Source organism: Ruditapes philippinarum, unplaced genomic scaffold (genome assembly GCF_026571515.1).
Source record: "Ruditapes philippinarum isolate M1 unplaced genomic scaffold, ASM2657151v2 ctg780_1_1_1_1, whole genome shotgun sequence".
NCBI classification, from domain to species: Eukaryota; Metazoa; Mollusca; class Bivalvia; order Venerida; family Veneridae; genus Ruditapes; species Ruditapes philippinarum.
This window is the reverse complement of record NW_026867221.1, coordinates 102,895-119,353: the sequence shown is the minus strand read 5'-3', so window position 1 is coordinate 119,353 and position 16,459 is coordinate 102,895. Positions and strand designations below refer to the sequence as shown.

Sequence of the window (16,459 nt, the reverse complement as noted above, 5' to 3'; positions counted from 1 at the left end):
TTGGTCAAAAGAGCACTTAACTCAAATCTTACATTTTAAGTATTCAAAAATAATCTTGACTAATAAATAATGACCTTGATCTTCTATATCATATATTATATGAAGCTAAGCTTTTGATAACTTTGTTATTTTTGTACGTATGTGATATATACCTAGAGAAAAAAAAAACATTTGTGACCGAACAAACATATTGAAAAATTAAAAAAAATACCTGGCATTGATTTGACCGTCAAATATTGAATTTTTGAATTGTTTTAACTTTGTTATTTATAAACGGATTTGATGTATACTTGGAACTAAACACTTATTAAGAAACAAACATATTATAGGTAGCTTGCTACTTTCCGATCGAAATTTGACAACATCTCAGATCTTGATGATTTTGGTATGCAGACCTGTAGATATGTAAGCTTTACTTCTACAGTATTATTTTGAGACAGCGCTAGTATCAACCAGAGGAATTAGTTGGCTATAGTACAATGTGTTGACCAGTTAAACTTAAAGTAGAATCTGCTGTTAAGTTAAAATTAAAGTAGAATCTGATGTTAAGTTAAACTGATACTGAAAATTACTGACCACTGTCGCGACGCAGTATGCTATATGCGGCAGTATGCCTTATGGATGGCATACTGCCGCATATAGCATACTGCTGCACCTTTAAAGGCTTACTGCCGCAATATGGCATACTGCGTTGGAAGGGGTTACGCAGTATGCCAGGTGCATTTTTTAAAGGTAAAGGCATACTGCAGCACTTCGTCGATATTTTTATATCAATCAAATGGGTTATTAAAATGTTAGGAATTTTTATTATTTTGCATAATGTTAGATATTTATAGAGAAAATTATGCGTTGACGTAAATTTCATATTTTCTTTTTTGAACAACGAAAGTAATGTAATGAATTCAAAATCTTACAAAACAATAAAACCACTGAATACCAATTACAATTTAATAGATATTACTTTTAGTAGTACTTTAATAGTGACCAGTGCTGACGAGTTGGATTAACTAATCATGAACTATCTTTGTATTTTTGTCGAGAAAATTATGTATTACTGACCAATTAAATATAATTTTATATACATATAATCAAATCTACATTATTTCATTATATCATTATCATTTTGCATTACATAATTCTATTTTTGTACAATTTTTTCTATATAACATATAAATATAAATTTTTTGTCTTTCTTAAATAAGTAATAAACAATCATTTTTGCATCTTATCAATGTCAACATTACATCATTTTCATCTGAAATATTTCGACTATTTTAAAATTACATTTCTGTATAACTCTTTAAGTATTCTCCTATCTTTGATATAAAATGTAACTTATTATTAATTTATAACTTCCTTTAACCGTTTTTAGTAAACAGACAAGAAAGAAACAAAACAATAATATAAGGAAAAGAAAAAACAAGAAGAAATAGATTTATTGACAAAAGCAGAATTATTTTTCTATATTCTATACCGTCAGCTTATTCGTTGGAAGGTTATAGTCGACAATGCAATAACGCGATGGCGACAGTGCGATAATGCGATGACGACAGTACGACAATGCAATAGTGCGACAGTGCGATGACTACAATACGATAGTGCGATGATGACAATGCGACAATGCGATGGCGACAGTGCGATAACACTATCGCCCTGTCGTCATCGTACTATCGCGTTTTCACATTGTCGCCATCATACTGTCGCATTGTCGCCATCAAACTATTGTATTGTCGTCATCTCACTTTCGCACTATCGCATTTTCGCCCTCTGTATTTTAACGCATATCCGCGATGGTCCTAACGGTATTCCGTATCATTCACGTTCACGCTACGTTATCTGTATTTCTTCTAAAGAAAAAGTTATGCCATGCTTTCAAATTGCTAGAGAAAACATTTTTCAGTTATTATTAGATAATAAATCAACTAGGACCGCCATTGCATAACGCTGGTTTTACATTGCGCCCTGGGTCACTTATATCGAAAACATGCATCAACGGCACGTGTTTTGTTTGTTTGTTTGGGTTTTTACGTCATACCGACACAGTATGACATATATTTTATATGTCACCGTTCCAGCTTTACTGGTGTTGGAAGACCTCAGGTGCCCTTCCGTGCATTATTTTTGGCACGAACGGGCACCTGAGTAAAACCACCAACGTTCCGTAAACTAGTTTGATAGCTTTTTCACATGAAGAAATGCAAAGTCGCTGTCGGGACTTGAACCCACAGAGCCAAAAGGCAAGTGGTTTGAATTATACGACCATAAACACTCGGCCATGGATGCCCCACGGCGCGTGGTCACGAGAAATTCTCGGTTATTGTATACAGGTGTGCGCATTTTTTTTTATGCATGTATACTCGTTTTCGTAAAAGAACTGCTCACGCAGTTTTATAAAAAAACAGGTTTTTAAGGGGGAATTTCAAATTACATTTTTACAAGCAACTGGTTAGATTTTTATGGATCTGAGCATAGATGTACTCAATTATTAAGAAGTTATGCTCATCAAATATTATTTAAAACTTCATTTATTTTTGTGGCGCTATGTAGATTAAAAGGGAACGTTTATATTTAAATTCATAATAGTTAATTATTTGTTCATCATAATTATAATTTACAAATGCTTACAATTTGATGTATATATAACTGTAATTGTTTTAGATATTAGGATCTAGGTAGTGATTTTATGACACGATGTTATACGTTAAATTAATTGATAATTGTTTTTCTAGTAAATAACGTTGCCAAATATTTAAAAGAAAATGTTTTAATTATGTTTTGCACCTGCACGCCCTTTTATCAATGATTTTTATCATTATATATTATTACATCATTTATGTATGTAGAAATAACTGATATACGGTACTTGCATTCTAGCATAAATTGTTGTAGTTATAGTTATAGTTACAGACATTAACATAACGCTCAAATGACGTTAACTAATAAAGATATAATACATGTGTATCTTACTGTCGAGACATCGCAAAAAGAATGTCCTTTACCATTAAAGCTATTTTTCTCGAAAGTTTTGCGGTCTTTGTATCAGTACATGTACATATGCAAAACTTTATTTTCACTGTTTTCTTGTGTAAAAAATATTTACTTATACAAATTTAAGTTAGGTTATTTATATCATTTTGTCAGGGATATCACTATCAATTTAATAAATTTGTTTGTAAGGATACCTAATCTGGAAAAAAAGTTCTAATGACATTTCAGATCCTCCAACAATACCAGAGTTTACAATAAAAAACACAAAAGTTGTTGGTACAGTGAAGGTCATCAAAAATAATCAAGTATCTATAACATGCAAAAGTACAGGTCAGCCAAATCAAATTCAGTACACATGGAAACATAACTCTGCAACAACAACAGGAGCCACATTGACAACTAATAACTTACAGGATGGTGATCAGTTTATATGTGAAGTAGAGAATTCAATGAACCCATCAGATGGCAGTACTGTATCTGGAAAAAACTCATCATCATTACGTTTTGCAGTTTTATGTAAGTTTTTACTGGACAATTAGATTATTATTCGATTAGTGTGATTAGTTTTTATATGCTCATTTGAAAAACTGGTTGTATAAAAGGAATGCCCCTGGCTGGCAGACGGGCCCACACATGGAGGGATTTTATTATGCCCCCACTTCGAAGAAGAGGGCACTTGTCGGTCCGTCGGTCCGTCGGTCCGTAGACCAAATGGTTTCCGATTGATAACTAAAGAATCCTTAGGCCTAGGAACTTCAAACTTGGTATGGTGATTGGTCATGATCAGTAAATGACCCCTATTGATTTTAGAATCAATGGGTCAAAGGTCAAGGTCACATTGACCTTGTAAACAAAAACGGTTTTCGATCAATAACTAAAGAACCATTAGGCTTTGGAACTTCAAATTTGGTATGGTGATTGGTCATGATCAGTAAATGACCCCTATTGATTTTGGGGTCAAGGGGTCAAAGGTCAAGGTCACATTGACCTCTTAGGTAAAAACGGTTTCCGATCAATAACTAAAGAACCCTTAGGCCTAGGAACTTCAAACTTGATATGGTGATTGGTCATGGCCAGCAAATGACCCCTATTGATTTTGGGGTCAAGGGGTCAGAGGTCAAGGTCACATTGACCTTGTAGGTAAAAACGGTTTCCGATCAATAACTAAAGAACGCTTAGGCCTAGAAACTTCAAACTTGGTATGATGATTGGTCATGGCCAGCAGATGACCCCTATTGATTTTGGGGTCAAGGGGTCCAAGGTCAAGGTCACATTGACATTGTAGGTAAAAACGGTTTCCGATCAATACCTAAAGAATGCTTAGGCCTAGGAACTTCAAACTTTGTATGATGATTGGTCATGACCAGTAGATGACCCCTATTGATTTTGGGGTCAAGGGGTCAATGTCATATTGATCTTGTACTTAATCACGGTTTCTGACCATTAACTCAGCAACTCAAGTTGCCTTGGTTGATATTTTTATATTAAACTAAAAATGCTTTTGGTATACACATTTGAAGGTCTTATGTAATATAACAAATTGGCTGTCATTAATGAGGCCTACATGATTCATAAAATTTATGCATATATTATTTGGTAAGATTTGTAATAACTTAAATTGCTTCACACAACCTATGGGGTCACAATTATTATTACCTTGTGACTAGTCATGACCAGTAGATACTAGATAACTGATAACCCTTATTAATTGTCTGTTCACTGGGTTAGAAGTCATGCATAATAGCCTGATCAAATGACTAATTAGCTGCCGATAGGGGGCATAATGTTTTACAAACATATCTTGTTAAAACTTCATATAAATGTTCACCACTATAAGAAGCTGTATTACAGGCATTTACCAGGTTCTTGGTCAAATGTCAAGGTCATTGAAAAAGGACAATTGTTTGAAATAGATTGCTTCTCTAAGTGTTGATTGCTGTTTGTTTATGTACAACAGATAAAACACCACAATAGATATCATTATTATGAGTGGAAAAGAAGTTTTACAGTATATTTCTTTTCAGAGATTCCATTTCTTTGTATAAAAATATCATATGCTATTCGGCTATGCACTCTTGATTTCAGTTTATGAACACATTAAATGAAATACATATTAAGATCTTTCAGTCTTAAGAATCAAACTGTATGTCAGTATATAAAAACAACTTATTAACATGTCTTTTATCAACCTGTTCTTATATCAATAAGATTGTGACTACTTTACCAGTTTTAACATTATTTATTTTTGAGAATTTATATTTTTGAATTTAAATTTTCTCTCCAAACACTTGAAGAAAATATATTTAGCCCTATCTTCTTTTTGTATTAACTGTGTTCATTTTTAACATCCATGTACATAACTTCCTTTGCTAGACCCTCCTACGATACCGTCATTTCAATACTGGAATACCACAGGAGCAACTATACCAAACAAAGTGCTTAATGTTATACAGAATGATCATGTTAAAGTTGCCTGTCTGTCAGACAGTAAGCCAGACCCAGAACTTTACCAATGGGATACACGTGGAAACAATCAAATACTTACTGTTTCATCAATTACTGCTAATCCACAAGATCACATGTATAAATGTGAGGTTAGAAATACAATGAGAGAAACTGTACCTTCTACTTCAAATCCTATCAGAGGAACTTCCACATCAACATTAACTGTTCATGTTATGTGTAAGTAACTTCTTTTGTTCTTAATTGTAAAATTCAAAATAATTATAGAAACAATCATTATACCCCCAAAAACGAAGTTTGGGGGGGGGGTATATAGGAGACACCCGGTGGTCGGTCGGTCAGGCGGTCGGTCGGTCGGACAAGACGTCCGTTGCATTTTCCTTGTCCGGAGCATAACTTGAAGACTAATGGTTGGAATTCAATATAACTACATACAATGGTCAAGCACATTGAGAGGAAGTGCAGTGCACAAGAACCATAACTCTATCTTGACTAATTACAGAGTTATTGCCCTTTGTTACTTTTCCTTGTCCGGGGCATAACTTGAAAACTACTGAATGGAATCCAAAACAACTTCATACAATTGTCAAACACAATAAGGGGAATTGCAATGCACAAGAACCATAACTCTATCTAAAGTAATTACAGAGTTATTGCCCTTTGTTGCTTTTCCATTGCTTTTTTTTTGTCTGGACCATAACTTGAAGACTTATAGTTTGAATTCAATATAACTTCATACAATGGTCAAGCACATTGAGAGGAAGTGCAGTGCATAAGAAGCATAAATCTATCTTGACTTATTAAAGAGTTTTTGCCCTTTGTTACTTTTCCTTGTCCGGGGCATAACTTGAAAACAACTGGTTGGAATTCAAAACAACTTCATACAATTGTCAAACACAATAAGGGGAAGTGCAGTGCACAAGAACCATAACTCTATCTAAAGTAATTACAGAGTTATTGCCCTTTGTTACTTTTCCATTGCCTTTTTTTTCTGGACCATAACTTGAAGACTAATGGTTGGAATTCAATATAACTTCATAAAATGGTCAAGCACATTGAGAGAAAGTGCAGTGCACAAGAACCATAACTGCATCTTGACTAATTAAAGAGTTATTGCCCTTTGTTACTTTTCCTTGTCCAGAGCATTACTTGAAAACTACTGTTTGGAATTCAATACAACTTCATACAGTTGTCAAGGACATTAAAAGGAAGTGCAGTGCTCAAGAGCCACAACTCCATTTTGACAAAATACAGAGTTACTTCCCTTTGATACTTTTCCTTGTCAGGAGCATAACTTAAAACGTACTGGTTGGAATTCAAAACAACTTCATACAATGGTCAAGCACAATAAGAGGAAGTGCAGTGCACAAGAACTATTACTCTATCTTCAGTATTTATTGCCCTTTGTTTCTTTTCTTTGTCTTTCTGGACTTATTACAGAGTAATTCAATTAAACTTCATCAATGGCCAACCTCATTGAAAGGAAATGCAACATATAAGAACCACAACTATCTTTAATTGCCCACAACCACAACTCTATATTTCAATTCTTTTACAAGGTAACCTGTTACTAGTAGCATCCTCATTTCCGAAGCAGTCTTGTAGGGGTATTAATCACATTTAGTGATAGTTCTAGTATAAGTTTTAAAAAGAGTTTTAAAATGTTAAAGAAAGGTGTTTGTGACAAGAAAATTATTTATTTTAAGTATTGCTTGTATATTGCTATCGCCGTTTAAAACTTCATGAATCAATTTTATTTTTTGTTCTGAATTAATTCTTATCCGTTTTTGATTCTCAGTTTTATTTCAAAGACAGACTTTATGATAGAACTGATATTAAATTCGCAAAAGGTAAAAGTTCTGACTCCAGATTGTAAATAACTTTTTTTATTTAACGCAGACATACTAACATGCCCATCCGAAAGTGTATTATTTACACATCAGTCATCTTTCTTCGATTTGCATCAATCCAAAATAATAAATTGAAAGAAGCATTGACACATGACTTATCTCATTGATATAATCAGTTTAATTTTAAACTGTTAATTGATATTTTAAACGTCTATTCTGTGTAACACAAATCGTTTACACCTTCATGGCAGTTGTTGTTAAGTGTTGTTGTAAAATTGTTTGTTTATTGGAGATAATGGGCGACACGTACAATTTAAAAAACAGGGTTAATTAGTGGTTGTTTTATTGAGCCCCTGTATTGTTTAGTGAGAATTAAGACCTTTAAAAGCGGTTGTAATAGGTAGTAGCAGGTCGGTTGTAATTTCGGGACTTCCTAACTTTGAATTATATAGGCAAAAAATCGGGACTGGATAAAGCGGTTATAATATCGATTTGCCAGCAATTTAGGATCCGTCAAAAAGCGAGACTTTACTGTATATTTAAATATATACTATGTTATTGAAAAATAAATAAAATCATCTTTATGATTTAGTTTATTTACTTTCAAGGTATTTTATGTGCTATTATTTGTGTAAAATTGCAGATTCACCAACAAATCCTACCTTGAAATATAAATATGGGGATGGATCAAACAATTTATTCACTAATTCACTATCTGTACGTGAATATAACCCAACAGCATTTACTGTCACATGTGAATCAAACAGTATGCCAGAACCAGTCATCGTCTGGAAAAATATAACACCATCTTCACCTATACTGACATTGAAAAATCTGGACAGATCAAAAGCTGGAAACTACAACTGCAAAGCTGAAAATATTATGAAACGGACATTTGGAAATCCAGAAAAAGTTGTTTATGGGAGAAACTTTCAGAGTTTTGAGTTGAACATTCTGTGTAATTATTTTCTTACTTTTACTTAATGACTGCATTGCATGTAAATCTTCTATAATTATTTTTAAGCATCTAAGTGAAGTTAATTTGCTTGATATTTTACTCAGTAACTCAATTGTATCAGATTCTTTATCACAATAATCTTTAATCTTGACATAAATTCTTTAACATACTACTTTCCAGGATTTTGATTTTTCATAATATTTAATGTTTTTCCCAAAGGAACTACTTTTTATTGCTCTGAGGATTGGTTAAAAATGATTTACTTTTCGATAATTATAAAAATAACAATAATCTGTTTAGATGCTCCGGATGTTGGAATGTTGACCAACAGAAGTATTGCTGAAGGTTTACCTTTTGACTATAATTGCACGGTTAAAGTTGGCAACCCCAAAGAAACTACAACTAAATGGCTTAAAAGTGATAATACAGTACTGAGTAGTCAAATGTTAACAATACCAAATGTGTCAAGGACAGATGCTGGATACTACACTTGTACAGCTGATAATTTAATGAAACAAACAGGAGAACAAACAGCAACAAAAGGCGAAGACAGTCAAAGTTTCTATCTGAATGTTTGGTGTAAGTAAGGTATACTTACTTTGTACGGCATATTACAAGTATAGCTTTAGTAAAGGCTATATGATACGAGGGTTGTTCGGTAAGTTTTGAGACTGGGTCAATATTTAGCGTTGGAAAAGATAAAATCAAACAAGAGTTTACTATGTATTACTTTAATACCTCATCTATTATAGTGTAAAATTTCATAATAATAGCTTCATGTATACAAAAGCTACAAAGCGTTAGGCACAGACACTACCGGTGACCCGGCGCACGCAACGACGTTATCCGACGTTGCCGTTATTTCCAGAGTTTAACGTCACCGTAGAAAAGTCAACTGCTACTCCTTTTCAAAGTATCTTCCTTCACAACGTACACATTTCTAATGCCTCGTAACCCACTTGGCGAATACATTTCTATACCAGTCAGATTAAAATGTTGCAATAATGCTAGTTCAACTAGGTCCTCAAACCGGATCGGTCGCACTGAAGCGCGTTTCTTGCAAGTGCCAGTTTATCGTCGATGACGGATTGGCGACCGCTCCTTTCCTTGTCTTTTGTTGACTTTCTGCCATCCCGAAACTTTTTATGCCATCTAAATACCAATGGTCGACTAACAGTACGTCCGTTGTTTGCCTGTTCTAGAAGTTGCTTAGTTTCTGTTGGCGTTTTCCCAAGATTAACGCAAAACTTAATAAAAACACGCTGTTCCTCTTTTGACCGTGTTTCCATAGTCGTTGTCTTGTCGCGCACGTATTGCTATAATGATCTGCGGTAACGGCTTAAACAACTAGCGGAAATGACGTCCTTAAGTTGGAAGTGACGTCATAAAATTTTCATGACGTTTGGCGCAATTTTAGGGGCTCTTTTTATTCAGTAAGAAAACTTATAACAAGAAAAATAGTCCGTGCGCCAGGATGCGTAGACAGGTGTTGCTATGGAAACGATTATATGCCGTATAGTAACGTTACAACGTTTTAAAGACATAACTCGGATAAATAACATATTAAGCTATAATTTGTATTAAATAATATATATTCGCAGCTGTAATTAGAAACAGAGAAAATCATATTGTCTCAAAACTTTCCGAACAACCCTCGTATTTTGTAATTTTCAATAATTTTTAATCTTTAAACAAGCTATTTGATCTAGTAAATATTCATGAAGTGACATTTTGCAAATTAATTATATATTATATCTGTAACATTTAAAATGTGATAGTTCTTCATGTTTGAAAATACTTGTCATGTGCATTGTGTCTAAAACTTGAAATAATCACTTTAATGGCATCATTCGCTGCCTCGAAATCAAGTTTTTGTAGGTGTTACTCATCAGTTGACTTAAAGTAACTGCGACCAATTATGATACCTCTAAAACCTATAAACGTGTGCTTACGTGCCACTGGCGTTGGACGAACTATTTGAGCGACGAGTGTTGTGCGCGTGTGACTAACGCGTAAATAACGACAGAATAGTGACTAGTTGGCGTGTAATTTTTACGGCTAAACGGGTACAGAACGCTGGAAATTTCATAGCGAATTCAGTTGTTCTTGTGAGTTTGAACAGTCAACATCATGGTGCCAAAACAAAAAGTTTGGGGTTAGGGCTTCTTATACTGCATGCATTTTGTATTTCCGAATCCTTGACGTCTTTATATTCATGATTAAGTGCAATACTGTCGTCTTTCTCGGGGTCTTCTTCTCTGCGGATGAATTCCCTTGTATGTTCAGCTATGAATTAAGTACACCTACTTGATGTATGGCTATAGCAAACATATATAGCCTAATCACTCTTTTAGGATTTTCCATAGTAGGTCTTCTCTGAAATCAAATGAACATTTTTTTAATTTGCATGGATATTCGTGAAACGGCCAAAAATGCCGCTCAAATGACGCTCAGTGAATGCCAAAATGACGTTCGTTTACCTTTTGTAACACGTTTCGTGCGCTTGAATACCGTTAAGAAGTCGTTGACAGGTTGCTAATAAGTCGCCAGTGAGTCGTTCACAGCAATCGATAAGAAACAACCAAGTGGCGATATGAGTGACGGCTGAATAACGATAGTCAAACGTGTGCAACGCTCGGCGAAAGTTAATTAAACGTTCTTAAACGTTCTTTAGCATTTGAAATTTAAACGTTGAAGAATGCTGGTCTGAGTAAGAACTTCTGTGCATGTTTAAAACTTTTTTTCCGACTAGCGTTTACTTGCGTTCACACAAAGTTCTTCTGGCGCTATCCCAGTAACCATGGGTGACTAACAACGTTTCCACAAACGTCGTAGAACGCTGACGTGACGGCCTCATTATGTTTTATTAAAATGCATTCAGACTGAGTAAAGTAATTTTCCCGCCACCTTATCCAGATATTATCTTTGCAGTCAGTGTTAATTTTCCTCTGCTCCCACCCCCCCCCCCCCCCCCCCTACAGAAATTCGGTGGATTCTTGAAGGATTCGTATTTATAACTAAATTACATATCTGACTTTGATAATAAAATCACAAACATAATAATGATAAATGTAAGCTTCAGATTTAATTTGTAATTACTGCTGGAGCATTTTAATCTCTCAAAACTTCATCATGACACAGTCACAGATATAATTGCACATAGCAAATTATATGGCCTGTCAAGCGGAATTCCAACTCACAATGAATATACTACATGTAGTTTCTGTTTGATTTGAAAGAGAAAAGTGCAGAATAAATGTTAAAACTTTAATGATCTGACTTAACATTTTGTTCAAAATTATATTAAAATACAATGACTCGTATTAAAAAAGATATATGACTTATGTAACTGAAGGCCAAAAGCAAAATACTTGTTGAATCTAATATTTCTTATTTTTCGTGGATGGTGTATTAAAATATTGAATTATAGCATAAACATAATTCCAAATATATATACACCAAGGATTGAAATGTAAATGTTAGCAGAACTAAAGTATTCAAAACAAAATGGAAATGTTTTACATGTGACATTATTCACCAACATTCTGCTAATAATTTTGTTAACAGATATATAATATTTTAAGTAACATAACCAACTTTATAACTGACTTTGAACTTCATTTATGATTACAATATATTTACAACAAAAATGTAATTCAAAAAGTTACTTTATTGAAATAGAAGTTAACATCAGTATTTTGGATGTATAAACACATTATTGGATCATTAAGCCTGTTTGTATTAATTTGATAAAGTTAGATTAGCAAAATGTTTTTGGTTTCTTATCGTCTGCTCCCTCTATGGGATATAAACACTCACACGTTTGTTTGCTAATGACCTGAAATAGCTCTTCCCAGGAAAATTTGACAGTCAGATTTATTTTTCCAAAAACATATTTAACAAAAGTTATTTTTCGTATTAACTTTTTGGTCAGTCTATATCAAACATGTTTATTTCTACAAACATGCCAAATTAGATTTTAATACATTTGGTTATTAATCTACATGTATATTTTTTTTTTCTTTATAAAAGATTTTGCTAAATATTATCAGCACCAGCAATCTTCAAAAAACTACTGAAGGTTTTCACTCATGGCATGTCTTTAAGATCATAAGGTCAATAAATTTTTGCATGAATTTGACAGCACAATGGTGCTTTGTGAACTAAGGCAAAAGCATTCTACAAAATAACTAAAGGTATCCACTTGAAACTTGCATTTGGTAACTATTCAAAACTCTAACTGTAGCACGTACTTTGACTTTTATGACAAAGAGATCAACCAAAACACAAATAAAAACTTGTTTTTTTCTAATCAATGTTTTTGCTTACGCCTTTATCTAGGTTATAAATTATTATAAAATTAAACAATAGACGTTGCAACATTTATATACATATTTCTCTTAGACAATGTTGTGGCGCGGGTCACACCATCTGACCCTGTGAAGAAATCTGCCAAACATCTTTATTTTACTATTACATCAAGGAAAAACACATTGTAAGAGGATAGTGAACTAACACAATTTGACTTTTCACCTAAAAATAAAAATAAAACACTTACCTTCGAATTGCAGGCATTGACAAGTCTTGCACATGATACGCCGTCTGACTGACATAGTGAAATGTGCCAAATTATTTGACAATAAATAAAGTAATGACGGAGTTATACGGCAAACATGTTTTAAAATTTGACCTCAAAAATAGACCTTGACCTTTAATTTGCGAAACTGAATTTTGCATGTGACACATAAAATGAAAGGATGAAAATAAATGCGAAATGTTTTAACAATGACAAGTAATGACAAAGTTATGAGCCGGACAGGATTTTACCTTAGCATCCAAGTACGACCTTGATGTTAAAGGTGCGTACATGCAGTTTGCACAGCATATTGTCGGTTAATGGTGATTCTGTGTAGCAATTCATTTCATAATGCATGAATAAGTTAGAGACAGGACACAAACTCTAGCTGCACATCCTTTAAGATCAAGGTCATAATCTTATGTCGAAGGTAAAAGATATAAAAATTTTGCTTTTTCGGTCCATAACTTTTTAATTTACTACTCAGCATAATTAGACTTTGTTATCCTATTTTCATGAGAAAAAAAATGTTACTTGTGCCACTGACTTAACTTTCCAGTGAGTTTTGCTTGTCGGGCGGCGCGGAGCAAATCTCCTACTTAATGAAATTTCATAGAAATGTTCACTCTATGTGAACAGTTTCATCGGCATGAACCAAGTCTCTAGGTTAAAGGTTAAGCTTAGAGGTCATTAAAAATGCTTGTTCAGAGCCGATTTTCTACATTCATTGGGGGTTTGAATATAACTTGTTACAAGTTTGCAGCATTGTGAGGCTTATTGCGCACATAATCCAGGTCCCTTCTTCCAAAACAAGGTCACATAGAGAGGACAAAGTTTGTGTACGTGGACCATTTAGTCATCATTGATTGATGGATTGAAACACAAATGATAAATTTCATGACTACAAGACTGAAGTGCGACACATCTAATTTAGGTTAAATATTTGCAAGGTCGAGGTCACTAGTTATGATAAATTATCTAGATATTTTTGGGATATTGCCAAGAGAATATCTCCTATAAGCATATTTATAATGCCCACATTTCTGTAAAAACTTTTTGTGACGGGCGTATGTTGCCCTTGCTATTCTTATTATTCGGTGTCCAAACATTAATAGCGGATCATCAGTATCTTTCAGACACATCTCCAGCTTTAAATTCAATTGTCGTGTCCGATCAACATTTCTGTAATTCCTGGATGGATTTTAAAATACTTTGTTAAACATGATGATGACGTGTAGGGCATATGAGTCATGTCCCTATTCCAAAGGTCAAGGTTACACTTTATGGCAAACGTTATAATTTTGATTATATTGTCTTCTTTCAATATGCAAAGCTTTGTAATTCATAGATATACTATACTTTGAAATGAATAATTACATTTACATGAATATGCTGCTTATCATGATGACATGTAATAAAAGGCCACATTCATAATTGAATGTCAAAAGTCCTGGTATGATAATGATAATGCATAGATAGACATGTCAAGCCAATAGTTTTGCCTTTCAGTGACAAATCTTGCAATAACTTATCTTTAACATATGGTATCAAAAGTATAAAGCAATACCGTATTTAAATCTCTAACGGAATATTACAAACAATTATATATTGTTTCCATGATTTTATGGTCGATTGTGTTGTATTATTGCTTAGAATTTACTAATAAAACACTCATAAAAAATGTACGTCAACAGAATAAGATGTTCTGGAAGGAAAAATACTTTATAATTGTTATGATGAGCAAGTTTGTACCTAAACGAGCAAAGTCACACAAAGACTTTTGCGGAATATTTACATAAAAGCACATTTATGGTCATATCCAATCATCAAAACTGTCATTTATGATTGAATTTTGAGTAGTCATACTTTTGTGACATATTTTTAAAACTAGAACATAAAATCCATTTTTACAGCTAAAACAATTATGTTTGGGTGTCAAGATAATACATGGTTGTGCTGTTTGCATTTTAACTCGACTTGCCAATTATAAGTTGTATCATTGCTTTTAATGTCTTTGTAACATCACTATATATGCAAGCAGATCATACTTGTTTATAATAAATATATAGATGTTTTTTTTTTCCGATTCTGATTTAGTGGCACAAGGATATTTGCACGTTAAAGTCAATCTCTTTAAAGACCCATTATACCATATTATTGCTATCATTTTTATTTCTCAAAACCTTTTATTTTGGGTCTTATGTACACTTTCAAAAGAAATACACATTGTTGCTTTTTTTGCTCAGTAGGCAATCGGTATGCATATAATGAATTAGTATTTTGTATGGAAGTTAAAATACTACTTTGTGTGCACGTTCAGTGCTACTTCCTTCAGTTGTTATGCATCTAACATACTCTAAATCCATTATAAAAACAAGTTTAAACACATGTTTAACATTTCCTTAGACAATATGACAAAACTCAAAACTCTTGCATTCATTTTCCCTAGTTATTTCCCTTTTTAGCACTAAATTAACGGTAATTCTAAATTCGATGCTTATGTCTCAAAACATTTTGTATTTGCACACTTTTAAAATTTATTATCTATTTATAAGATAGGGCAAAAGTAACAGATTTCTTTATGGCCGGGTTTCCAGGAAAAACATCAGTGACTGTCAATGAATCGGCACGCAGAGTTTCTTTTCACTGTGATATTGACAGTAATCCAGGATCTTCCATATCTATAAAGAAAGGAGAACAACAACTACAGTCGAGTTCAGATAGAAAAACATTGGAATATGTACTTCCCTCAGCTTCATGTCTTGATGCAGGAATCTACACATGCTTTGGAAAAAATGCTCACAACACTGAGATATCATTCAAGCAGTTAACATTTTTTGTTAATTGTTAGTAAATCCCAAAATATATTTAGTTTAGCATTATTTATGTTAGGACATTTACAAAAAATTACTGTGTTTATCGTGCTTAAATAACAATAAACTTTGTATATTATGTCGTTATATGAATAGTTATCAGATAATTATTGATGATGTGTTATACGTAAAGTAAAAAATAATTATTGAGTACAGTACTTCAGTAATCACTTAAAAGTGCAACATTAAACTTAAAATAGAAGGAAAATATAGAATAATAGAATATAAATATCGTTTTAGGTTCTCCCAGAAAGTCTCCACATGCTCCTTTGCTTACAAATGTAACAAGTCAGCAGAATAAGTCAGCAGTTCTATCTTTCACGGCCTTGGCACATCCTGTACCTTCCAAAAATGACTTCCAATGGTTTCGGCAGGCAAATGGACAATGGCTACCCTTGTTGAATGATGCAACATTTAAAACTTATACAATAGGTCTTCAGACCAATTTAACAATTCTCATTGTTAACAGGACTTTATTTGGAATGTACAAGCTTACTGTCAAGAATTCCATAGGGGACTTTGAACAGATATTTCATTTAGTACCAGCAGGTAAAAGTACTTTAACATTTAATATTTATTCACAAAAAAATTTAAACAGGAATATATTGAGCACTGCTTGTCGTTTTTAGAAAATATAAGACTGCAACAAAAACCATAAAAAATGATGAATATATTCATTGGTCAATATGAATGCCAATGTAGTACTATATATATACAATTATAAATTATAATTATAAACAATTACCATTTA

At 33.2% G+C, this 16,459-nt stretch overlaps 1 protein-coding gene across 1 annotated transcript in view; it reads left to right on the top strand.

Annotated features, from left to right (window-relative positions):
* Positions 1–16,459, top strand: part of LOC132735336 (synaptogenesis protein syg-2-like) — a 78,830-nt gene that overhangs the window by 51,738 nt on the left and 10,633 nt on the right. Inside the window, exons 5-10 of the mRNA XM_060722278.1 lie at positions 3,217–3,504; positions 5,362–5,670; positions 7,945–8,259; positions 8,560–8,838; positions 15,391–15,681; positions 15,949–16,257. Of these exons, the coding sequence (XP_060578261.1) occupies positions 3,217–3,504; positions 5,362–5,670; positions 7,945–8,259; positions 8,560–8,838; positions 15,391–15,681; positions 15,949–16,257 (1,791 nt within the window). The remainder of the gene's footprint in view (positions 1–3,216; positions 3,505–5,361; positions 5,671–7,944; positions 8,260–8,559; positions 8,839–15,390; positions 15,682–15,948; positions 16,258–16,459) is intronic.